At 47.2% G+C, this 24,451-nt stretch overlaps 3 protein-coding genes across 10 annotated transcripts in view; 1 reads left to right on the forward strand and 2 right to left on the reverse strand.

The window, feature by feature from the left end:
* Positions 1–6,313, reverse strand: part of LOC103665743 (SAP30 binding protein) — a 36,752-nt gene extending 30,439 nt beyond the window's left edge. The window contains exons 1-3 of one of the 2 annotated variants that reach the window (XM_008693774.2): positions 6,153–6,313; positions 4,581–4,690; positions 2,264–2,311 (exon numbers count right to left, since the gene is read on the reverse strand). In XM_008693774.2, coding sequence (XP_008691996.1) covers positions 2,264–2,311; positions 4,581–4,690; positions 6,153–6,258 — 264 coding nt within the window. In that variant the 5' untranslated portion in view covers positions 6,259–6,313. The remainder of the gene's footprint in view (positions 1–2,263; positions 2,312–4,580; positions 4,691–6,152) is intronic. The other variant, XM_040640225.1, reaches the window with a different exon arrangement.
* Positions 6,314–6,445: 132 nt separating this feature from the next.
* Positions 6,446–24,451, forward strand: part of RECQL5 (RecQ like helicase 5) — a 35,386-nt gene continuing 17,380 nt past the window's right edge. For 5 of the 6 annotated variants that reach the window (XR_005837325.1, XM_008693770.2, XM_008693768.2 and 2 more), the window contains exons 1-8: positions 6,446–6,608; positions 7,109–7,243; positions 8,515–8,636; positions 9,557–10,075; positions 10,499–10,604; positions 11,120–11,231; positions 12,451–12,613; positions 19,423–19,502. Coding sequence is in view for 5 of the 6 variants with exons in the window: in XM_008693770.2 (XP_008691992.1) it covers positions 7,123–7,243; positions 8,515–8,636; positions 9,557–10,075; positions 10,499–10,604; positions 11,120–11,231; positions 12,451–12,613; positions 19,423–19,502 (1,223 nt within the window). In the remaining variant the exon portion in view is untranslated. Of the gene's footprint in view, positions 6,619–7,108; positions 7,244–8,514; positions 8,637–9,556; positions 10,076–10,498; positions 10,605–11,119; positions 11,232–12,450; positions 12,614–19,422; positions 19,503–24,451 lie in introns of all 6 variants that reach the window. The other variant, XM_008693769.2, reaches the window with a different exon arrangement.
* SMIM6 (small integral membrane protein 6) lies at positions 21,598–23,007 on the reverse strand. Of its 2 annotated transcripts, XM_008693767.1 has the most exons (2): positions 22,766–23,007; positions 21,598–22,114 (listed from the first exon to the last, which is right to left on the reverse strand). In XM_008693767.1, the coding sequence occupies exon 2, from the start codon at positions 22,106–22,108 to the stop codon at positions 21,926–21,928; it is 183 nt and encodes a 60-aa protein (XP_008691989.1). In that variant the 5' UTR covers positions 22,109–22,114; positions 22,766–23,007; the 3' UTR covers positions 21,598–21,925. The 2 variants fall into 2 exon arrangements, with proteins under 2 accessions (XP_008691989.1, XP_040496160.1); XM_040640226.1 differs by having other exon boundaries at positions 21,598–23,007.

Consider the following 24,451-nt stretch of genomic DNA (forward strand, 5'->3'; position numbering starts at 1 on the left):
AAATCATTAAAAAAAAAAAGTTGGGGCGCCTGGGAGGCACAGTTGGTTAAGTGTCCAACTCTTGGTTTTGGCTCAGGTCATGCTCTCAGGGTCGTGAGATCGAGCTCCCCTGTCAAGTCTGCTTAAGACCCCCCCCCCCGCATGTGCATGCACGGGCTTTTTCTCTCTAATAAATAAATAAGCCTTTAAAAAATATATATTGTTAAAAATCAATTAAGTATGCCAGAAGAGTTCTGGAATAGAGGGAGGGCTGGGAGCGGTTTGAGGTGGAGGCCGTTGCCTGAAGTCAGTCTGAGACCACCTCAGGCAGGAGAGGAAGCCAGCACCAGGACTAAGGCATGGGGAGCACAGAAGACCGTTTCCAGTCCTTGGGATACCATGAACACTCATGATTTTTGGACTTGAGGACACATGAGCTGGAGAGCTCTGGCTGACCCCCTCCACACTCAGCCTCCAAAAGAACTACAAGTCACTGTGAGGGTGGATTCTGTGTTCTGTTCTCCGAGGGCTTCTCAAGAACAGAAATGGTTCCAGAACACCTTTCATTCTACAACCAGACTCGAAGTTCAAATGACTGAATGAAATACAGTAAGGCACATCAGTCAAAGGGTGAGTATAGACGACACGTCTTTACAACCTTCACGTGGTACTGAGAAAGGCTGAGCATGAGACATGAACCTTTCTCTCTAGCCAACCTCCCCAGGAGGCCTTCCAGCCTTAGGCAAAGGCCAGCCACTGCACACACACAGGCTCCAGGTCCCACAAACCTTCCTTTCCCTCCACGCGGAAGCTCCAGCACTTGGCAGCCCCTCAGGTTTACCTCATGCATGGGCTCTAAGGCCCACACACCCCAAGTACTAAGACAGAAGATGACTACCACTACTGACCATTTTCCTTCCACAAGCCCAAGCAGCAGCGTGGCCGCCCTTGACCCAGGCCACAGGTCTGCCCTCCTACTTATAATGCTTGGGTAAGTTAAGCCTGAGTTCCTTACTTGGCACACAAAGGAGTGGCATTTGCAGTGCCTAGGGCTCAAGTTTTTTTCTTCTGCATGCTGTTGCCCGAACTTCCTTCCTTTCCGCATCATCCACAGCCTTTCATGGGCTTATTTCAATGGTCGCACACAGTTCTATCCAAACACAGAATCAGTTCAAATTTGGAACAGCTCGTGTTATATTTTCTGATATACTATCATTTTGATTATAATGTGGTACAATTTTCCGAAGCTCTATTATGTTGCCTTGAAGGTTTCGGTGGGTTTCACAGCAGCTTTTAATCACAAAACTTGGCCCGTATTCCCCAGGCCTAGAGTGAGGGAATTTCTCTTTGAAAGAGAAATGTTTGTTTCCTAAAGAATGTGTCCTCAACAGACACAGCTGTACTCATGCCCAGGGCATAGTACAGCAAGCCTAGCTGACACAAGGTGGGGGGGACTTAACCATCATCACCAGAGGTCAAGAAGCATGACAGGGGGCGCCTGGGTGGCACATTGGTTAAGCGTCTGCCTTCGGCTCAGGGCGTGATCCCGGCGTTCTGGGATCGAGCCCCACATCAGGCTCCTCCGCTATGAGCCTGCTTCTTCCTCTCCCACTCCCCCTGCTTGTGTTCCCTCTCTCGCTGGCTGTCTCTATCTCTGTCAAATAAATAAATAAAATCTTAAAAAAAAAAAAAAAAAAAAAGAAGCATGACAGGAAATGCTGCTAATCACTCCCGGCTGCTATTGGGAGGGAAATATCAGAGGAAATGGCGAAGTTGTTTCAGAAAGACCATTCTGTTTATCTAAAAGTGGATGGGCACAGGCCTGGGGGAAACAAGGATTAAGTGCGACTTCTCCAACAGCTGGGGAGAGGCCACTCCGCCCGACCCTCTCATGGCCCTTTCTCATTTCTAGACGACTAAAGAGTACTTCCTGATTCTAGAATCATTCCCACATCTAACCCACCTGCAAGTGCGGTGACCCCAAGTTCACCTGGCTACCGAGCAGAGGCAGGCTGCTATGCTCCGCCAGGCCTCTCGCCTTTCTAGTCTGGAGATACGGCAAGGTCTGCAAGGCTAGAAATCCAAGCTGCCTCGGCACTTACACATTCCACTGTGACCTTCTTTCTTTAGAAAGCTGGTTTCGTTCCAGAAAATGTACACATGGTTGCATAGAGCGTTAGCACAGTGTGTTAGTGGACCGACCTGGCCCAGACATAGGAACTGAGCCACAATGTTACAACGCCTTGTTGCATCCAGCCACCCCACCACAGCCAACACCAAATACCTTTGGGTCATCAGCCTCAGGTTTTTCAGTCTCTGAATCGTCATCTTCCTACAAGACAAAGAATTTAGAGGATTAAGCTTAAAAGAGCGGGCCTGAGGGTTCTCACATGCATAACTAGGGGCTGGAGCAATGTACCCAGCCTGGCCCATCCCACCAAGAACCCCTCCCCTGCCCTATGACCCAGAACTAGAGAAAGAGAAGGGGGAAAGGAGATGTTCCGGGGGCGGGGGGGTGGGTGGAGAAAAGAACATCAGCAGCTCAAAGTTGTTACTCCAGCAGTGCCACAGTCTACAGCGATGAAAATGCCTGAGATTAAAAATCACATACATAAAAATGGGAAAAGGTTGCAATGTGTCAGAAAAGAATAAGACCAGGCCCCACAGGATAAAACAGGCATCATGTTTCTAATGAAATATCAATTATTTAAAACGGGAAGATGAACCTTTTTTTCTTCTTTGCCTTTCCTACACACAAGGACATCAGACTCAGACCTACCACGACATTGTTCACAGTCAGAGAGCCATGACTCCCACATAACCACACCCCAGCACTTCAGCCCAGGAACAGTCACAGCTACATGAACAGCAGGAAGGCAGGTGTCAAAGGACCAGGGCAAGTGACCCAGGGACAGGCTAAAGAGCCAACACCTGGCCTTTCTGGGTCCCAGCCGAGTAGGCCCTGCCTTCATCCAAGCTCTCACAGAACTGCCACTGACCCCTTCTATCCAATCTTGTTCCTGATCCAAACGGCCTGCCTGACACAAAGCACCATGTGAACAAGGCATTCCCCAAAGCATGCACTGGCCTCACACAGGCTAGCCCACCATTCCACTGAATGCTACTAAAGGTCAAAGATCAGCTACCCTATTACATAGCTATATCCACGTCAGTTCCGAGAACACCCCAATGCGCAAGAGCCTTTAACTTAACACCCAGGAAGAAATTAAGTTTCATTTGAAATTGCTTTTTTCAATCGAGCTACACTTTAACCCAAACATTAAGTGGTGCCCCAGATGTTAACAGAAACATCACCTGTGAGACTCGAACAAACTATACTGATGGCTTTGAGACTTAACTGTCCTGTCAGGTGCCAGTGAGCCCAAAGGTTTAAATGCAATCGCCATGATTTCCTTAAGATGAAATCAGTCATGCCAAATAATCAGAGATGTAACTCAGCCAGATACAATCACACTTTAGAATGTCTATATTGGGATTTGATGAGAGAATTTTACTAGAATGATAAAAAGCTTAAATATGATGAAAATTCTAAGCAAAGCAATGTGGAACAACACTTCAGAAACACATCATGCACATTTACTAAGAAAACAGTTATGGTGTTAAGTCTGTTATGTGTGCACTTAAGAAAAGTCAAGAAAAGAAAACAATTTGCAAAGCTTTTCTAAACAATTTTAGTCAATTCTGAATTACCAGCATTAATGGTGGGGCTAAGGACATGAAAATATCTTCCAAAAGAGCATCAAATACAAAATGCTTTTTTGTTTTCATCAGAAAGTCTTTTAACTAATATTTAAATATCAATGCATAAGAAAACTTTCAAACAAATAATAAAGTACGAGTATTTCAGTTAAAGGTGTTGCTGAATATCCAGATTTCACTTTGTATGTCTTTGTGCTAAGCACCAGCTTGAATCCTTGCTTTCTCTCCAAACTTTTAAACTGTGGCTCCTGAGGTCAGCCATAGTGTATCTGAAGGCTTTCTGGTTAATTAAGACACAATTCTCTTTTTTTTGTTGCCAGCACACACTAAATGTCAGGCAAGATTTGTGCTCAAGAACCGAGGGCACTCTGATAAAAAGTGCCAAGTAAAGTATCAAGAAAGAAGTTAAGAAGGATCAAACCACAAATAAAAAACTAAGTAATTTCCCTTCTTAGTCTTTTTAAAAAGCTGAAAGATTTGAATAAACCCAACTAAGATTAAAAATAATACAGAGTTGATTGCAGATATAAATGATACGCCATTCGGGACGAATGCATTGTTATAAACGGAATAAACTATCTTAACGGGGAAAACCAACATGAAACACTCATTGATATCTCAGTTAAATAAAATAGTCTATTATCTCTTCCCCCAAATTTCAATTCAAAAGTTAATACAAAAATGGCCCAGATGAAAACAAGTTTTGTTTTCAAACAGAACACGGATATCCAATCCAGTTTCCTCAACAGATACCAAACAAAAAGCCGAGGGAAGGAAGAGGAATGATGTTAGCCATGGAATGCAACACTGTTGGTACAGTTCGAAGATTTCTGACAAATGAAATGGTGCTTTGAGCAGCTCTGGATTTGGGATTTACTTACCGACTGTTTGCTATTCTCATCCTCTTCTTCCTCATAACCATCTTCATCACCTCCAAGGCGAGAAAAGTCATCCTCTCCATAGGCTTCAGATACTAATCCACCTTTCTCCTCTGAAACAGAGGAAAAAAGAAAAATGGATGAAGGCATACAAAAATGCAAGGCAACATTTGGGTGATCTGAGTGGCCAGAAATACCCCTGAAGGTCAAAGGGTGCCTAAATCTCATGTAAGTGACTAAAGATCCAGGATCCGCCTTTGGAACCAAACTTTAGTGGATAAAATCATTAGAAGAACATGGAAGAAAACCAAATGCTAAATTCTTTCTTGCTTGCTTCCCATCCACCTAGAATGCCAACTGAAGCCTTCTCTTCTCTGAACTACTACTGTTGCACATTGTTTGAAAACCTCTTTTGGTACGGGTATCTCTACCTTGTATCAGAGGCACCAAGACTTGTCTTCTCATAAAAGACAAGGACTCTACTGTCCTCATTTTTATGTGCCCTCCCCTAGGAACAGGAGCTTTAACTGGGGCCCAGAGGGGTTACCAATCCTATCTACTTAAGAAGCAAAATCTTCTTCTACCTTTATTTTTTTTTTTTTAAGATTTTAATTATTTATTTATTTGACAGAGAGACAGCCAGCGAGAGAGGGAACACAAGCAGGGGGAGTGGGAGAGGAAGAAGCAGGCTCATAGCGGAGGAGCCTGATGTGGGGCTCGATCCCACAACGCCAGGATCACGCCCTGAGCCGAAGGCAGATGCTTAATGACTGTGCCACCCAGGCGCCCCAAAATCTTCTACCTTTAAACCAAAGCAACCAACAACAAAAAAATATAAAATGCTACAAATTACTGGGAAACCACCAGAGAACCTCCTGACTGGAAGACACCACACAAAGCTGAGAGTAGCTAACCTCCAAATGAGGAAAGGAAGGCCCAGATGTGTTAGGTAACTTGCTGCCCTCTCTATGATCCCAAAGAAATTTGTTCCCAACAGTGTGATTCTCAACCTGAGTAGGGCAACAAAATCACTGATGGGCTTTAACAGCTCACAAAATAAGGAACTCACTGAGGAGCATTAAAATGCTCACAAAATGCCACCCCGAATCTACGAATTACTCCCTCGCCAACGAGATCAGACATACATATTTTTAAAAGATCCAAGATGCGTCTGAGGCACATTCCTAATGCGAAGTTACAAATTTAACAAGACACAACCTTTATCACCCTCCACGTACGTTCTACTCATCGCTCTCCCCATTATACAACGAACCCGGAGGGAACAGGTAGCTTCGGATCCTCCCCATCTTTCGTCCATCCCTATGCCCCACGGTGCCCGGCACGGAGAAGTCTTCCAATAGTTTCGGCAGAATAATCGAATCAGCGGAAGGAGATGGCCCATTCTTATTCCAGAGCGTCTACTCTGTCCCAACCAGGGCCTCGATCGCGCTTCGCAGCTCCAGGATCCGACACTTGGGGCACAATGACCATCTCTTTCCCTCCCACCCTGCTAGCGGAGCAGCATTCCGAGCAGACACCAGATTCTCCCCTTCCAGTTCCCTACTCGGGCCTCACCAGGCGCGCCGCCCGCCGTTTCGACCCCAGCCTCGCCGTCGGACTCGGGCTCTGAATCTTCCGCGTAAACTGCCAGAGACGACAGAACATTCTTCTTCCCCGCCATCTTACTCCCACAAGCCCAGAGTGCCTCACTCCTATGAGTCAAAAAAGCCGACTTCCGTGCGGAAAAGCGACTTTTTCCTATCCCAGGAGTACCCGCGTCTGTTCCTGTACAGGAACCAATCAAAACGGCGTTTCTGCTCCTGGTCCCGCCCCTCCCACCCGAGCTGCGAAAACGTCATCACTGCGCGACAGATACAAGGTTGAGTGGGTTTTACTTGACAGTGAATCCACAGCCGCTTGGCTCCTCAGAATTTGGGGTGGCTTATGGGGGTCTTCGAGTAGTTCCTGACCGGCGGGTAGCAGTGGCCCGGCAAGAATCCTTCGCTCCTGGGTGGCCCTCGCCCAGCTCTGATATCTTGGGGTGAAGAGAGGGAGGCTTCGGCTGGGGAAGGGAGAAAAGAGCGGATCTGGGGCTTAGAGGAAAAAGAGGGATGAGCTCTTCTCCGGGAGGTGGAAAGAAGGGGTCGGGGCTCGGGGGGGAGGAATGGCAGTGATAGCAGCGCTTATAAAAGGAGCAGGAGGTGGATCTTAGAAAAACAATTCCATCTTCTGCAAGTTATTCCGAAAACACAGTTTGTGTTTCTCGTGTTCTGATTCCTAGTTCTGTGCTATATCATGGCATGGGATAGTTCAATGTTTCTATTTTCCTGAGCATGAAAGTGGAGATGTTAATTGCCGAGGAATGTGTTGCTTGAGGCTGTTCATTGGGAGCTGTGTTAGTTGGAAATAATACATTGCTTGAGTAATAAAGCAAGTTTTACTTAGAGAAAAATAAGCAGTATTTTAAAAGTGGAACAGAGGGTTTTCATCGCAATCATATGATCATCACCTTTACCTTAACTTCTGGCCACTGTCTGTCGCTAAGATGAGCACCCACCCTTCTTTTGACCCTGAACGTCGAGTCCGGAGCACGTTGAAGAAGGTTTTTGGGTTTGACTCGTTTAAGACACCTTTACAGGAGAGTGCGACCATGGCTGTAGTGAGAGGTAACATTGCCAAACTACCTGCGTTTACATTTGTGCTGGCTATACTGTAGCATTGCCAGAGGGTGTCAACGCCCTCCTTTTGACCCTTCCTGCTTCCCCACCCTTAGTCCATAATTGTTGGAACTCTTGTAGATTTGTCACTTAAAACTTGCAGTTTTATTTGCAGAATCACTCAGCTGTTCTGGTTCTTACATTTCATAGCCAGCGCTGCAGATCGTCTTTGAAAACAACTCATAGATTTCAATTCATGTTGGTTTGTGTGTAGGCAGTAGTGGGAGTGGCAGGAATAGCCTAATATAGTCACTGACCTTCTAAGCCCTTTGTTGAAGATTGAGTGACCTAGATCCTAAATAGGGAAGGAAAGAGTAATAATATTATAAACCTGAGCTATATTGGCAAGTGGAGGTTGTCAAGAGGGAAGCAACAATGTAATATTAACTACATTGTAACACTTATAAACAAAAGATCTCTAAGTGATGTTGTTTCTACCGGTATGCCCACTCATCTAGAAGTATTCAACTTTCATGGCTATTTAATTCAATCATCCATATCCCAACAGACTCAGACTTCTCACCCTTATGGTTGTTATTGCCATTACTGGAAATGGTTTGTGCCCATTTCCAAATCTCTCTGGATCTCTGCCCTTTACACAGGAAGGATGGAAGGAAGTTAGCATCATATTGAGAACTTCCCATGTGCCAGACACTCTGCTAGGTGCGTTTCCTATATTCTCATTTAGTTTTCAACAGCCTTGATGAAGAAAAAGATAAAAGGCAGGAAGCATTTATTTATTTATCTATTTTCTTTTACAGATTTATTTATTTGAGGGGCGCCTGGGTGGCTCAGTCGTTAAGCGTCTGCCCTCGGCTCAGGGCGTGATCCTGGCGTTATGGGATGGAGCCCCACATCAGGCTCCTCCGCTATGAGCCTGCTTCTTCCTCTCCCACTCCCCCTGCTTGTGTTCCCTCTCTCGCTGGCTGTCTCTGTCAAATAAATAAATAATAATAATAATAATAATAATAATAATAAAAGATTTATTTATTTGAGAGAGCCTGCTTGTGCACAAGTGTGGGGAGGGGCAGAGGGAGAAGGAGAGAATCTCAAGCGACTCCCCACTGAGCGCAGAGCTTGAAGTGGGGCTGGACTTGACCTCACGACCCTGAGATCTTGATGACCTGAGCTGAAATCAAGGGTCAGACACTTAACCACCTGAGCCACCCAGGTGCCCCTGGGCAGGAACCATTAACTGTCCTTGTCTTGTCTTTTTGCAGGTGACAAGGATGTCTTTGTGTGCATGCCCACAGGGGCAGGAAAATCCCTTTGCTATCAGCTCCCTGCTCTGTTGGCTAAAGGCATCACTATCGTAATCTCTCCACTCATCGCTTTGATTCAGGTGAGGCTCGGGGGAGTGAAGATGGTAGTGCAAAAAGTTTAGGGGAAGGTTTTTAAATTTTGTTTTGTTTTGTTTTCAGCTGGAAATATCACTTCTCATCTGTTTGGTCTTTTGCCTTTTATTTTGTTTGATTTGCCTAGCTCCCTTTCTATATTGGGCTTCTGAATTGCCCAAATATGGGGGCTCCACTAGTGCATATCACTCTGGAGGGTTATGAATGAGTCTTCTGTGTCTTGATGGCCTGAGGTCTCTCACCCTCTGTTACTTTTCACCCAGAGTATGGAAATATATCTGTATACACATAGACACTCACTCATGGACACACATGTGCACTCTCGACAGGTTAAAAGATGCAGATGGATAGCAAGCTAAATTGATATAAACGGGTTGGGACATTGTCAGCATCTGCTCTGCACCTCTGGCTATATTTAAGGCCTGCAGATGGGCTGACAGAATCAGAAATGAGGAAGTGTGGCCATGCGGCTAAGAGCCATCCACCATGAAGAGAAACGGAGTGACAGTAACAGTGCTTTGTGAATTTCACGAGGTCTCAGGCTTTGTGCTCAGTGCTTTATGTACATTCACTTCACCTTTGCAGTGTAAAATTTCATTTAATGCTAGCAACTATCCTGTTAGGTAGTTACCAGTTTTACAGGATGCACAGAGGGAGAACGGACAGAGTCTCAGAGGCTATAGCCAGCCAAAGAGCCTGTGGTGATTCGGTGAGCCAGAAATGAGCCAGGACTGTCTGCCTCCAGAGCCTGTGCTCTCAACCACTTCACCTCCTGTACATGTTGTATGCACAGAGAAGACCTTAGAGGTTGGGAGGAGGACGCTTATGGCTAGGAAATGCCCAGCGAGCCAAGGTAACATTGACCACTGGGCCTCCCCTCGGTGACCTGTTTCCCTTCTTCCCTCAGGACCAGGTGGACCACTTGCTGGCCCTGAAGGTACGAGTGAGTTCCCTGAACTCCAAGCTCTCGGCACAGGAGAAAAAGGAGCTGCTCTCTGACCTAGAGCGAGAAAAGCCACAGACCAAACTGCTGTACATCACACCAGAGATGGCGGCTTCAGCCTCCTTCCAGCCCACCCTGAACTCACTGGTGTCCCGCCACCTGCTGTCCTACCTGGTGGTGGACGAAGCTCATTGTGTTTCTCAGTGGGGACACGACTTCCGTCCTGACTACTTGCGTCTGGGTACCCTCCGTTCCCGCCTGGCCCATGCTCCGTGTGTGGCTCTGACTGCCACAGCCACCCCCCAAGTCCAGGAGGATGTGTTTGCTGCCCTGCACCTGAAGCAGCCAGTTGCCACCTTCAAGACTCCTTGCTTTCGGGCCAACCTCTTCTATGATGTGCAGTTCAAAGAACTGCTTTCTGATCCCTACGGGAACCTGAGGGACTTCTGCCTTAAGGCTCTTGGACAGAAGGCTGATAAAGGGGTGAGCGCCCTGAGGCTGGGAGGCCAGCACGCTCAAGAGCAGTGGGTGGTATCTGCAGCCTAGAGATGGAAATTGGTTTTCTAGAATCTTAGCTTAGAACTAGCTGAAGCTTCTTAAAACTTGCACATAGAGAGCTGTTCCTTTGGTTTCCTGGCATTATTTCCCTTAATGGAGTACCCTTTTCCTGGAATTCTTCTCTGGGAGGTGAGCAGCCAAGCCCTGAGCGAGGGGCCTTTGCAGAAGCAGAGGGATTAGATGAGCTGCTTTGTTACAGAGGGTCAGAGCTCTGCCCGTGGCCTGCCTCAAAGAACCTGTGAGGCTGACAGGAGGAAGAGCGAGAGCTTCTTTTAAAGAAGGCCACAGTAAAATGGGCAGATTGTTCTGTTCTGAATGCTCACTTTCTTCCCATGTCTCCTCATTCAGTTGCTATCTGGCTGTGGCATTGTCTACTGCAGGACCAGAGAGGCTTGTGAACAGCTGGCAACAGAGCTCAGTCACAGGGGCGTGAGTGCCAAGGCTTACCATGCAGGTACGGGGCGCCTGGGCCATGTGGTCCACTTTCATCTCAGAAGCCTGTCAGTGGGTCTCTTGTTCTTTAAGGATCCTGGATAATCAGATGGTCTGTCATCTTCTTCTGGATACCCAGGAGGGCTGAAGCAATTCCCTTACATCCGTAAAAAGGAGTCTAGATACCAGTGAGATCTAAAATGAGAACTATGAGTCCTGAATTCTTTTTTCTCACCCTCTGCCCTCCCAGCAGCCAGCAATGCGTTTTTAGAAGCCCAGCTGTTGGTGTTGTGGAAAGAGCACGGGTTTGGGAGGCCAGTGGCCTTGGGTTTGAATGTGGGCTTTAACGCTTACTGAGTGCTGTGTGCTCCACACAGGCAGGCTAGGGTCTTCATGAGGTTAAGTGCATGGCCCACGGCCACACAGCTGGTAAGTGATGGATTCAGGGTGTGCATACAGCGCCCAACACAGTATCAAACCCAAGGTAGATTCCAAGGGAAATATGGGTTCCCTTCACCACCTTCCCCTCTGTCATAGGCCTGAAGGCTTCTGAAAGAACGCTGGTGCAGAATGAGTGGATGGAGGAGAAGGTCCCTGTCATTGTTGCAACCGTTAGTTTTGGGATGGGAGTGGACAAAGCCAATGTCAGGTGAGTGATAATTCTTGCCCTACCTTCCCAGTTGGGGCCTGGCTCAAGTGGGCTGCCTAGTGCTCTGCCTCAGGGACCTCCTTCTACGGCCAGAGGGGAAGGCGGTCCCAGGAGAGAATCCCCAGCGCATAGCTCACATGGTGACAGGTGCTATGCAGCCTGCTGACTGCACAGCAGGGTTCCGCCATCCCCCAGTAGAGGGCAGCACGCAGCCATCAGGCCCATCCGTTAACGCAGCCCAGTTCTCTCACATCTAGCACAGGGTCCCTGTGAGGGGCTGGAATGAACTACCTTAAACTGCTCACTGTGGAAAACCAAAGGCAATGTCTTATTCCCAGCGTTCCTTGCTATTGCTTACTGACAGTCCCGAAGAGAAATGGGTACATCCCAGCCTCCTAGACCCACCCTGGCAACTGTTAGGAAGTCTTTCACCTCTAGCCCCACCTAACCTTCCAGAGACATTTTCAGCTACAGCCTGAAGCCCTTTGCTCTGATTAACACCAACAATAATGCCTTGTATGATTTACAGAGCACTTTTGCATACATGGTCTCATTAAGACTCACAGGGAAGCTGATTTGGTCAGGGGAGGAATGAGTCTATGTGCTTAATTTGAAAGAACACAAGTTTTGGAATCAGAGTTTGGACCCCGGGTTGGCTGTGGCTTGTTAGGGCTGGCTTTGAAGTCAGACACCCCTAGGCCCAAATCTTAGCTCTACTGTCCCCTTGCTGTGTCACCCTGTACACATTTTCCCGAATCATTTCGTTGTCTATAAAATGGAGTTCTCTCACCTGATAATAAATGTAAAATTAAATGAGACAAATAGATAAACTGGCCCATAGCAGGTATTCAGTAATGTTATCCCTCTCTCTTTCAAAGAAGTTAAAGGGATTTACTCGAGGTTGTGCAGCTCATTAGTGGCCTTATCTTGTTTCTTTAAGCCCAGTGCTTTTTCCTCTGGGCTGTGACTGTGAGGGTTTTCGGTTTCTCATATGTGCTGAAATTTCCCCCCTTAACTCTGCTGTGGCCTCTCATTTGGGCCACTGTGTGGTAGAGAGGTCTGCTGATGGGGTTTGGAGGTCTTAGCCACATTTACTCTGAAACCTGCTAGCTTCCCTGCTCCTGGTCGCCTCGGAGAGCCCTGCTTCCCTGACTCTGATCACTCCTCCCCTCAGCTTTTCTGCCACAGCTCATGCTGCTTGTCTCTTTGGATCCTACAGGTTTGTCGCCCATTGGAATATTGCCAAGTCTATGGCTGGATACTACCAAGAGTCTGGCCGGGCAGGCAGGGATGGGAAGCCTTCCTGGTGCCGTCTCTATTACTCCAGGAATGACCGGGACCAAGTCAGTTTCCTGATCAGGAAGGAAGTAGCGAAACTCCAGGTAAATCCTGGGCAGCAGGAGCCCTTTCCATCCAAACCCCCCACTCTCCAGTTTCATGCAGCTTATTTCTGAACCCAGGTGGAGCTTCTGTGAGCTTACAGGGGTGCTCCTGGGGCTATAAGGTATAGCAGAGGGTAGAATGGTGTACTAGTGAATAGGCAGCTTGCAACAGCTAGGTTAGACTTTTTCCTTTATATTTAGTGTATCTTAGTGTGATCTTCTTGTGTGCTTGTTATTTTACATAGCCAAGATCAGTCCTGCCTTGTGTTTTTTTGTTTTGTTTTGTTTGGGTGGGGGAGCAGAGGGAGATGGAGAGAGAATCTTAAGCAGGCTCCACAACCCTGAGATCATGACCTGGGCCAAAATCAAGAGTCAAACTTAACCAACTGAGCCACCCAGGCATCCCGGTCTGCCTTGTATTATTAGCATGGTTACATAACCATTTTCTCATACTGTTCAAAGTTCTTTGTTTTGAGCTCCCCCCCCCCTTTTTAAACTGGTTGTACACGCTTTGCAGAGAGCCTAGAAATAGATCCAAGTACATAAGTGAGCTTGATGTATGCTGGGTGACGTCATAGATCGACAGGTAGAGGATGTGCTGTTGAACAATTGGTGCTGGAAAAAGATAACATCAGATGCCCCGTCCTGTACCATTCACAGGTGAATTACAGGTGGAGTACAACCCTCAAAACTAAAATTGAGGGAAGATATTTTATTTCCTTGACCAAGGGGGGAGCATAGCAAGATTTTAAAAGTGGAAACCATCAAGGAAGACATCTCTTTGACTAAATTCAAACTAAAAGTTTCTGTATAATGAAAGACACCATAAACAAGGTGAAAAAATGAGTCGTTGTTGGTGCAATATACGTGACTGACTGACGACGTAGAGGATAACTCCTACAGGTGAATCTACAGCAGGCAAACAGCTGCAGAGCAAAAAGTATGAATTTCACAGGAGAGGGAACCAGATTATCTAATAAAGGTATGAAGAGTTGCTTAGCCTCCCTTGGGAATCAGAGAAATGCAAAGGAAATAATGAGCTGTCACTTTATACACATCATACTGGCAAAAACGTACATCTTTGTAGTCACTGTTGGCGAGGGTGTGGGCAAAGGGGAACTCACGGTGCTGTCGGCAACCTGAACTGGTACGACTGCTTTGAAGAGAGACGAGGTGATACATGCAATGGGAGGGTACTGGTGCTCTGTGACTCAGTAATTCCACTTCTAGATAAGCAAGTTGCCGTGTGTACAAGGATATACGGAGGTGTTTGCTGCAACTCCGTCGTAATGTCCTCTGCAGGGTATTGGAGAAGTAAACAGTGGGTTAGTCACACAGTGGAATGGTCTAAAGCAGTTAAAAATGACAGTAAGTGTCCATAAACCAACATGGATAAAGTCCCCCAAAGCATAATTTGTGAAGTTGTAAATGGGTACATGTAGACTTTTCCTTATAAGAAATATTGAATGCCAGAAAAAGAGAAAGAAATGTATGGCAGTACTTATATCTGATCTTTACCAAAATGACATTAAAAGGATAAAAAAATATGTAAACCCACAGGGACAGAAAGAATAGAAACCAAGGTAGAAAAGTCAACAAATGTCTCTACTGGAAATCTATTAGAATTCATAAGAAAACCTGGCAAGATGGCTGAATATAAGGGAAATATTTTAAAAAGCCTAACTTTTCTCCACATGACCATGAATGCCTACGAATGGAAATGGGAAAAAAAAATTTAATTTGCAAGAATAAAGCTTATAGAATACCTGATGTAAATGTTACTGGCTATTAACAAGAGACTTAAAAAAAAAAAAAAGAAAGAACAAAAGAAACTCCCCAGTTAGTTTTAACATACAGTCAGGGATGAGAACTACTGATTTAGATGAAGACTAATATCTCATGGGAAGAAAACAAGCTCTGAGTAGTTACAAAAACTGAGTGGGAAGACGTAAAACTGTCAATTCTCCTCAAAGTTAATATAAATGAAATTCCAGCTGAAATCCCAAAAGACTTCTACTGGAAAGTGGAATCTTAGAACTTATGTGAAAAAGTGCCCGGGAACAGCCAGGAAAAGCCTGAACAGGAAGAATGGTGAAGGGGACGAGCTTAACCCAGTGTCAGAATGTGCTGAGGTGTTGCCGTAACCAAATCCACATAATACAGCAACAAGCAGTGGCCCAGACAAGGGAATTAGAAACAAGGCCCAGAACATGTGAGAGTTTAATATGTGATGAAGCTGATAGCTCAACTTAACAGAAAATGAAGGGCCTGTCTAGTAGGTGGTACTGGCATCCTTCTGGAATAAAATGAAAGCACACATTTGGCACCTTATATAAAAGGCAGATTTAAGGACCTACATGTAAAAAATAAACAACGCTTGCAAGACATTTTATTCCAGTGTATAACGTAGGGCTAGAAATAGTTTTGTAATGAAAATTAGAAATTCAGAAAGCTATCTTTTAAAAAAAGAAGTATTTGAATTAAAGTTCTTGAACTTTTATTTTTTGGCAGCAAAGCAAGGTTTATTGAGCGATAGCAAAGTGATAGTACAAAGCTCCCAGGGAGGGAGGGGACCCAAGAGGGTTACCACTGGAGTTTCTAAGTCTTGGAGTTTTTTTCTGGGCTCGTTGGCGGGCTGTTTTAATCTGATTAACCCTCTCTGTGCCTGTCACCCAATCAGGTGTTTGTCATCTATCACATGGGAAAGGGTGGAGGGCTCCTTCCAGTGTGGTGTAAAATCCTTTTAAGGGTGATTTCCCCTTTGGGTGGGGGCCCCAAGTTCTTGAACTTCTAAAATCCTGAACCCATGAAAAAAATGTGGGCAGCAAAAGATACCATAAACAAAGCCCGTACATAAACAGCAAATCTGGAAAACTGATTACCGTAGATGGCAAACCAGAGGTTGAAGTTGAGGATAAATGGAGAGATTTCACCAACTGACAGGAAAAAGCAAAGTGTGTGAAAGCAAGTTCCCAGAAAAGCTCATCCAAACGGCATGTCCAAAGGCGGTGAGATTCAATAGTAATCAGGTGAGTGCAAATTGCAGTAAAATGACACACATGCAAAAGGGCTCTAACACTCGTGGCTAGTAAGCACGTACAGGAGAGGGCCTGCACTTTGCCTGGAGAAGAATGAAGTGTTGCAGTCTTTCTGGGGGGAAGCATTCTAGCAATATCTATTACACTGTATGTTTTTATTTTTTAATTTTTTAGAAGATTTTATTTATTTGAGAGTGAGCACGACCTGGGGGAGGGGCAGAGGGAGAGGCACAAGCAGACTCTGTGCTGAGTGCGGAGCCCAATGTGGGGCTTGATCCCAGGACCCTGAGATCATGACCTGAGCCGAAATCAAGAGTCAGATGCTCAACTGACAGCCACCCAGGCACCCCCCCCATTATGCTTTAATATACATGTACCGTTTGCCCCAGATACCGTATTTCTGAGACCAAATCACCTGAAATAAAAGCTCATGTGCTGGAGGGCCTGTGTATCGATAGAATTGGTCACAAGGGCTGACACTGGGGAACAAACAATACCTGGCCATGAGCAGTGATGAAATTACAGTATGTGCGGACCATGGGCTCATAGGCATAGCTGAGCACCCAGGAGGGCTATTCTCTTGCTTTTTGAAAAAGAAATCATGTTTATTACTGTGTGACATTACAGATTTACTTATTTTCTTTCTGCTCTTTTGAAGTGTAAGTTCCATGAGAGCAGGGACCTCTTGTTTCTTGTGTCTCTATAATGGCCAGACCAGTGCTGGGAACATAGTAAGTGCTTAATAAACGTTTTTTGACTAGATCAATAAATGAATGAATGGGAAGGGGAGTACAAGTTGTGATTGGGAAGGAAGAGGCCTTGCGTGGACCTGGTATTTTGCCAGGAACGAAGGGGACGTGATTAACTGGAATGTATCTGAAATTCAAATTAGACAAAAGATTTTGGTGAGGTGATTAGGTATAAGACATTTATTTAAAGCTTACACGGTGAGTTATAAGAGTTCACACTAGGCTTGGGGGCGCCTGGGTGGCACAGCGGTTAAGCGTCTGCCTTCGGCTCAGGGCGTGATCCCGATGTTATGGGATCGAGCCCCACGTCAGGCTCCTCCGCTATGAGCCTGCTTCTTCGTCTCCCGCTCCCCCTGCTTGTGTTTCCTCTCTCGCTGGCTGTCTCTATCTTTGTTGAATAAATAAATAAAATCTTAAAAAAAAAAAGAGAGAGTTCACACTAGGCTTATCAATAAGACACGTGAGACAAAGAGAAAATCCAGAAAGCTTCCAGAGAGGTGATAACGTGAATGTCTGGGGGCCAGAGCAGCGCCAGTTTTCTCCATCGTAATATTAGAAATGAGAAACAATGAGGCAGTGCTTTCCAATTCTAGATAAACTGTTTCCAACTTAGAATTTCCTACCCAGCCAGCCAGTTAAGTGTGAAGGCAGGTTAAAGACATTTACAGCTTCCGGTTTGCTAAGCGGAGGTTGGGCGTCCGGAAGTGCTGGTCTTTATAGGCTCTGGGAGTAGAAGGGTATTGATAGCGGCAGCGAGGAGGTTAACGGACGTGCTCGTATTCTCTCGGCTGTGCAGGGATTTAACTGCCACCATGTCCAGGAAAAGGGCAAAGACCAGGACCACCAAGAAGCGCCCGCAGTGCTCAACATCCAAGGTGTTCACCATGTTTGAGCAGTCACAGACAGGAATTCAAAGAGGCCTTCAACATGATTGATCAGAACAGAGAGGGTGTCATTGACAAGGAAGATTTGCATGCTATGCCTGCCTCCCTGGGGAAAAAATCCAGCCGATGAGCATCTGGACGCCGTGATAAATGAGGCTCCGGGGCCCATGCATTTCACCATGTTTCTCACTGTGTGTGGTGAAAAGTTCAATGGCACAGACCCGGAAGATGTCCTCAAAAATGCTTTTCCTTGCTTTGATGAAGAAGCAACTGGCCCCATCTGGGGAGGTGACCTGAGAGCCACAGACAGCAGTGGGAGGCCGGGTTACAGGAAGTGGATGAGCTGCACAGAGCAGTGTCTGACAAAAAGGGAAATCTCAGTGCATGTGCCTCCTTCACCACGGAGCAAAAGACAAAGATGACTGAAAAGAAATCCAGATTCCAGCCAGACATTCCTTGTTGCCACTTGGGGTGTTTCTGAGACTTTCTCTTAGACCCTGTTGCATGCTCAGCTTTGCAGCTTTTGCCTTTCTTGTATTGATTCTCAACCATTTTGGGCACATGCATCTCTATAATCAGACGGGAGCGGGGACTTTTTACGATTTTTCAGAATAGAAAGTGGGGCAGTTTAACTTACCAGCCCCCAGTAACTGCAGTCTACACAGACGTATGTTTTTTCAGAGAAAGTTATTTACTCATTTTTTCCTGAACCATAATTAAACTTTATGATTAAAAAAAAAAAAGACATTTTCGGACACAAGATTTCAAGAAACTCCCTCCTGTGGAGAAGCTACTGAAGGATGTCCCCCACCACAGAGGCAGTAATCGGAGCGGGGACGATAGAGATCTGACCTGAGCCAGGCAAGAGGAATGTCCTGGGGTGCCACTGAAGGGCGGTCTCAGCTGTGCGCCAGGCCGAGGGAGGGGCAGTTCAAGTTGAACCAGGGGGACAGAAGGCTCCCGGGGAGAAGTTTCTAAAAATAAAAGTGGAACCTGCCATATTTGGCCCCTGTTGACATGACTTTTTCATTATATCACAGCATTTGGGGGTGGAGTAGTAATACACTAAAATTGAAGTGAAAAAACAGCTATTAATTTTGGGGGAACAAAGTTGTACAAGAAAGGATAGGTGATCATGAGAAATGTAAAAATGTAGTCATGTGGTTTAGCTCTGAACTATGTTGCTATAATTTCCTCACCATAAGGAAAATTATGATTTCAGAAGAAATGGTGATATAAACAGATTGGCAGAAGTGAGGGGAGAGGTAGTAGGTGTATTTATGTGTGTTTGGGAGGTGGGGATGATTCATCACCTTCTAGAAGCAGAAAGTCAATAGTTAAGATCTCAGATATCAGTGTCTATTATATTTTCATTCCTTTCCTGTATCTTTTTCTGTATTTTTAAAAATTTCACAATTTTTTTAAAGGAAACTTTGACAAACATGTACAAAAAGGCAATAATGTGTAATTGCAGCACTCAGAAGTCGCTGCTCACACTGTGGTGTAGCCTGGACACAGAGGTATGTGTGTTCCTTCAAATCGACACACACTTGGGTGTAAGTTCACTGTGAAATTGGACTTAAGATATTGGGGCACCTGGCTGGCTTAGTTGGTGGAGCACGCGACTCTTGATCTCAGGGTTGTAAGTTTGAGCCCCACATTGGGTGTAGAGGTTACTTAAAAATAAAATCTTACCAAAAAATGGATCGTATTATATAGGGTTCCCAAATGCCAGTCCCTGGGCCCTTTGTATGAGAATCACCTGAGCAGCTTTTTGAAAATAAACTCCCCAAAGCTCCGGTTCCAGAAAGTTCAATTCGGTAGTCTGGGTCACTTTTTGAAAGTTATCCAGGCGGGGAATGCCTGGCTGGCTCAGTCAGTAGAGCACGCGACTCTTGAGCTTGGGGTTGTGAGTTCAAGCCCCCTGTTGGGTGTGGATGTTTCTTGAAAATAAACTCTTTAAGAATAAAAAAAATAAAACGTCATCCGGGTGATTCTGATGCGCGGTTAGGTTTGGGGACACCATTTTGTAAATGGCTTTCTTACTTTCATTTGATATTTTTCTCTCATCATCGTTTAGGCTACAAGGTAGTTCAACTATGTAAGACTTTTGCTAAATGGTCTTTTTTTGTCTCTAGGAGAAGAGAGGGAACAAAGCATCTGATAAAGCTGCTGTCTTGGCCTTTGATGCCCTGGTGACCTTCTGTGAAGGATTGGGGTGAGTGACTTATTTCATATGTGGAGCAATATGTTAGTGAGATCTTTCCTCTCCCAGCGCCTACCAGTTAACCAGCGAACATAGGGCAGCTCTTGGGCGACCAAGGCACGCTGCCTGCCGAAGGCTACTGTGTGGGGCGTTTCCTATCAGGCAGCCTGGGAGTCAGTATCCTTGCCAGGAAGGCCCCAGAAACTAGCAGTGTGAAGACTCATTCAGTACTTTGGACGGCCATCCATCCACCCCACTCCACCCACTTCTGGAGTCGCTGGCCCCGTGAGTGACCCCGTCATGAATCATGTGATTGGTTCTGAGCCATTAGCATTGCGGTCATCACGTGACACTGAGCTGGACCACTGGCTTCACTTGAGGAGGAGTCACTCTTATCCTGGACCCAAAAAGAGCCCCATGACCTACTGTATCTGTTGGGGGTGGATAATAAGCTTGGAGAGAAGTCAGCTTTTCTGTGGTAACACCAGCTCGCCCACGTGGAATCCACGTCTCTATTTTACCTGTATGTGCTGGTGGCAGAGGCTTGAAAGAGCCTGCTGGCTGCTCAGTGGCAGACAGGTTGTGGCAGGACAGGTCCGGGACACGAGGGACAGCCGGGATGATTCTGGACAAGCCGGGAGCACTTGGCATGCGTGCAGCCCTTTGGTCTAAACAAACTCACATTGGTTAGACCTCGTTGGACCACCCTGTGAGGTAGACGAGGCAGAAGCGATCGCCTCAGACTTAGAGATGAATAGACCGATGCCCACAGAGTCATGGTCACAAAGCTCACAGTACACAGACACCTCTAATCCTGGGTCTCCCGATTTTTAGTGACATGCGCGTTTCATATATGTGTCCCGTCTTGGTTTTTGCAAGACTAGATTTTTGAAGCCTGGAGCTGAGTGAGTAATAGACCTGGTGTCTAGCAGATGTTCGGGGCTCTCCTCTGGAAACCAGAGAGGTACTTATTTGTGCCGTGTGTTTTGATTCCCACCCCGTCCTCCTCACTGATGATTTGGTGGCTCCTCTGAGACTAAGTCTCTCGCTTGGCCTCTGTCACGCCCAGCAGAGGTGCTTGGCACCCTTGCCCACAGCCTTCGTGACCAGAGCCCTTTTCAGGCACTAGTACTGGGAGTTGTTAAATTAGGCTGTTTCCGGCTTGAGCAAAATGCTCATAATGAAAGGGCTGGGTGTCCTTGCTAATTGTCAGAGTCCCTTCTGCTGGAGATCATCCTGCTGGGTTCTTTTCTGGGAGGAGTCTGTGGCTCTGCGGGACTGTCTGAAGGGTTAGCACTGCCAGGTCGCTCTGGGCTGCGGCTGCCCAGCAATAGGACAGGTCCTGCTAGGGGCCCCTGCCTTTATTTCTCCTGTGTCCTGCTGAGGAGCTGGGGCCTCTCAGTGCATCTGGGGGTCTCGGCATCAGTGGGCCTCCCGCTGCGCCACACGCAGCCTCATCTCTCCTACCTCGTGGGCTGCATGCTTGGGTTCCGGGTTCCAGGACTGCCTGGGATGGAGTAAACACGGCCGTTGTGGCTGAATGTGAAATTGCTCTTTGAGTAAAAAAGAAATGTTTTTTTATTGCATAAATGGTGGATCGCCTGTTCCCCACCAGATATTTGCTCTTTTTCTAAGAATAGTCTTGGTTTGTGGTTTAATGAAAGCAACTGTTTGCTAAGGGAGGGCACCTGGCAGCCAGGGCCAGGCTGGTGTGGAGGCTTTGGCGGAGGCAGATCCACGTCTACAAAAGATGGTGTTGTACGGTGGTCTGGGGTGCGTGGGGGCTGTGGGACCTGGTGAGGGATACCTGGGCACCTCTGGGACCAGTGGCAGAGACACTCAGGTCAGTGTGAATGAGGTTGGGGCGGGGCATCCAGCGGTGTTCCTCTCTCCTCCGCGTGCAGCTCTTTTCCCTGAGCTGTGGCCATCGCAAGCATTTGTTCACTGCGGACGGTGCTCTTCGAGTGTCGAAAGGAACAGTCATTAGGTTGAAGCAACTTCTAGCTTAGAGGCCTCGGTACCTTGTCTGAGAAGAACAGCTTTGTGTTTGCCCCTCAACTGAACTGGGCGCTGTCATCTGGGGACTGTGGTCTGGGGGAGCCGACAGCCCAGCATCCGTCTGTCTGTCCATTTGTTTGATCATTTATTCATTCATTCATTTATTCAGCCAGCAAATATTGTTTGAAATGGACTCTGTACCAGGCACACTGGGTATGGGGATACAGTGGTGAGCAGAAAGACACCCATGCCCTGCTTTTGTGGTGTTCGGTTCAGTGGGGGAAGACAGGCACTCATCAGATAATCACATTAGTTAATTAATTAATGACACTAACATGCATGTATAATTGCAGACTCTTAAAAGGGCTTTGAAGAAAAGGTACATGGTGTTTTGAGAGTTAACAGGTGGGCCCCTTCTTGGCCCCCAGAAAGTCAGGTCACGACTCTTCACACCGGTTGCCCTTCTCAAGTGGAGGGAGCAGACCGAATATAATGGCAAACACAATGAGAAGCAGGATCATGGTGATGAACAAGCTGATCACCGCCAGGCCTCCCTGGTCCCACGGATTCTGCCAGAACTCATCATTCCACATGAGCTTCCCGTTTCTCAGTTTATCCATGTGCACCTGGAAAAGAGGGGCCAGAGGCCTTGAGTGCTGGGGCCTCTCCAAGGCCCTGTCCCAGGCGCTGCTGTCCACCCCCAACTTCATCCTCTGGAGCGGTCTCAGAAAGCTGGCCCACCTCTGCAGGGATGGTGGGCTTGACGCCCTGCTGTGAGCAAGAACTTTCCCATCCCTAAAACGCACCGCTATAGATCCTTGCTGTTTTCCCTGCCTCAACTGCCAAGCGTTTGGGAGGCGCTTTGAGAGATCAGCATCAGAGTCGAGGAGTGGACTGACTCCAGCTGAGGCCTCGGTAAGCTCCCCTGGAGGCAGCTGGAAACAGAAGAACTAGCCAATCTGGAAGCAGCTCAGGTGGGCAGGCTGTGGACCGGTAGCCAGTTCAGGGGAGTAGTGGCGAGAAGGAAGGAGTCACTACCTGATTCTGCTGTTAACACTCCTGTGTCCTAAGAGCGGGCCGGTCAGGGTAATCCTGCAGGCCCCACGCTTTGGGGGCCCGAGCCGCACCCTGACTCAAAGAAGCAGCTGTTGAGAGAAAAAGGTATTGGCATGGTCAAGTAGCCCTGACCAGACCTCATTGCCATCACGGGATCGAACAAAGGTGGGTTAGGGCCCGTTGCCTAGCAACTGCCTTCCCCTTCTGCCTTTCATACTTACTCCTTCAGCTGCGTTCTGTCCTTTTTGTGATGTCGTTTTGGATGCTGCTCAGGATACGTATATTCAGGCGTCCTCACCGAGAGAAGTCAGGCTTGGGGTAGGGTGCGGAAAGAGACTGGATCCAGGACTCTTGCCTCAGGCCACCTGTCCGCCTCACCTGTGGCTGGGTTCTGCCTGTCCTCTCTGTCTGGCTGCTGGCCTGTGGACTGGGAGGTCCTGGCCAGAGTGCAGGAAGCCCAGGACTCCAGAAAGCCCTGGGCTGGAGCCGCACCTGGGCTGCTCTCTTTCTGTGGTGTCGGGGGGGGGGGGGCTGGTGAATGGTTAACCAGTGCCAGCTGGCACCTCCTGGAAGGAGTTTCTTTGTGGAGGTGTTTATTACCATTGAGGCCCTGGGGTCCTGCGGAGACTAACTTCTCCATAGTGCCTTTGCCAGCCTCTCAGCTGGTTCACGTGGTCGGTTCCTACACACTGGTGTGATAGGGCAGCGGGGAAGCAGAAATGGAAACCTAGTGGCCATGATTCAGTCCTTAAAAGTTAGGATTCAAATGCCTGGTGTGGCCAGGAACTGCGCTAGGTACCTCGTGTCCATTGTGAACCAAGGGAGGCAGGCCCTGCCCACCCAGGCTTCCATGCTAGCTCGCTTGTCCTCAGCCCTGCTCATTAGAATCATCTGGACCTTGCCTGGTATCAGTTCAGTCCCTGAGCAGTCAGAGCCCCGTGCTCTGGAAAGCCGGTGGGGCGATCCTAACGTGCAGCCGGGGTTTGTAGGAGACAGATGATGAGTGAGTTCAGTAAAGTCCTTCTTAACTGTCGTGGGCTCAGCTGCTGCTTCGGGTTTCCCTCTGTAAAACATACCGACGCATGCCCTTGGCTGCCAAATGCCCCCCCCAGTCAGGAGGCTGGTCTCTGGCACCGCCGTCTACTTCCTCCATCAGTTAAGTTGGATGCTTATCAGGAGTCAGCTGTTTGTTCCCAAACCTGTTTGTGGCATTTGTCCTTGTTATTCTAATGACATTATCACACTTAATGTTACCTAAAAACATGGAGCAACAGTAATTGCCAAAACCCCAGTTTTACAGCTGGGGAGCAGGCACAGAGGTGAAGCAACTTACCCAAGGTCATCCAGCTAAGAAGTAACTGCTGGGGGGTCGTGGGAGGGTGGTTTAAACCCAGCTCTGGAGCTCGGCCGCAGAGGCTGAGCTCCGAAGCTCTGTGCCATACTTCAAGGGGCGGGGGTGGGGGTGGGGGGGAGTTGTTGCTATAAGCACCCCACTTTGGAATGATTTTGGAATCACTCAGTATTTCTGTCAAAACAGATATGGCAAGACAACTGGAAACATTTTGCAAAAATCCAGGATTTCACGTGCTGATTTCTTTGTGGACGTCTTTAAGTTCTTGTTCTGCTTTATAGTAACCACAGTTAGCAAAGAGCCATATAGGGACTCTCTGGCCAGCAGACCCCACACTCGGAGAAAAGACTTTGGCCCTACAGTGAAAAGATTGGCCAAGGAATGTGCACGGATATGTTTCCATTTAAGATGAGACGTGTGGGGAATGTTATGTGTCACGTACACGAAAGCGGCTTTAACCTGCTCTTCCAGCTAATTGCTGGTCCCTGATCAGAAAATCCTACGGAAATGATCATCATGACGGGAACGTTATGGGAAGAGGTGGAGAATGCTGTTG

Source organism: Ursus maritimus, unplaced genomic scaffold (genome assembly GCF_017311325.1).
Source record: "Ursus maritimus isolate PB19 unplaced genomic scaffold, ASM1731132v1 scaffold_24, whole genome shotgun sequence".
In the NCBI taxonomy this organism is placed as follows: domain Eukaryota; kingdom Metazoa; phylum Chordata; class Mammalia; order Carnivora; family Ursidae; genus Ursus; species Ursus maritimus.

What these genes read in the sequence shown, in the direction of transcription:
- SMIM6 (XM_040640226.1), bottom strand. Translation starts at nt 22,198, where the DNA reads ATGAAGTTGGGGGTGGACAGCAGCGCCTGGGACAGGGCCTTGGAGAGG.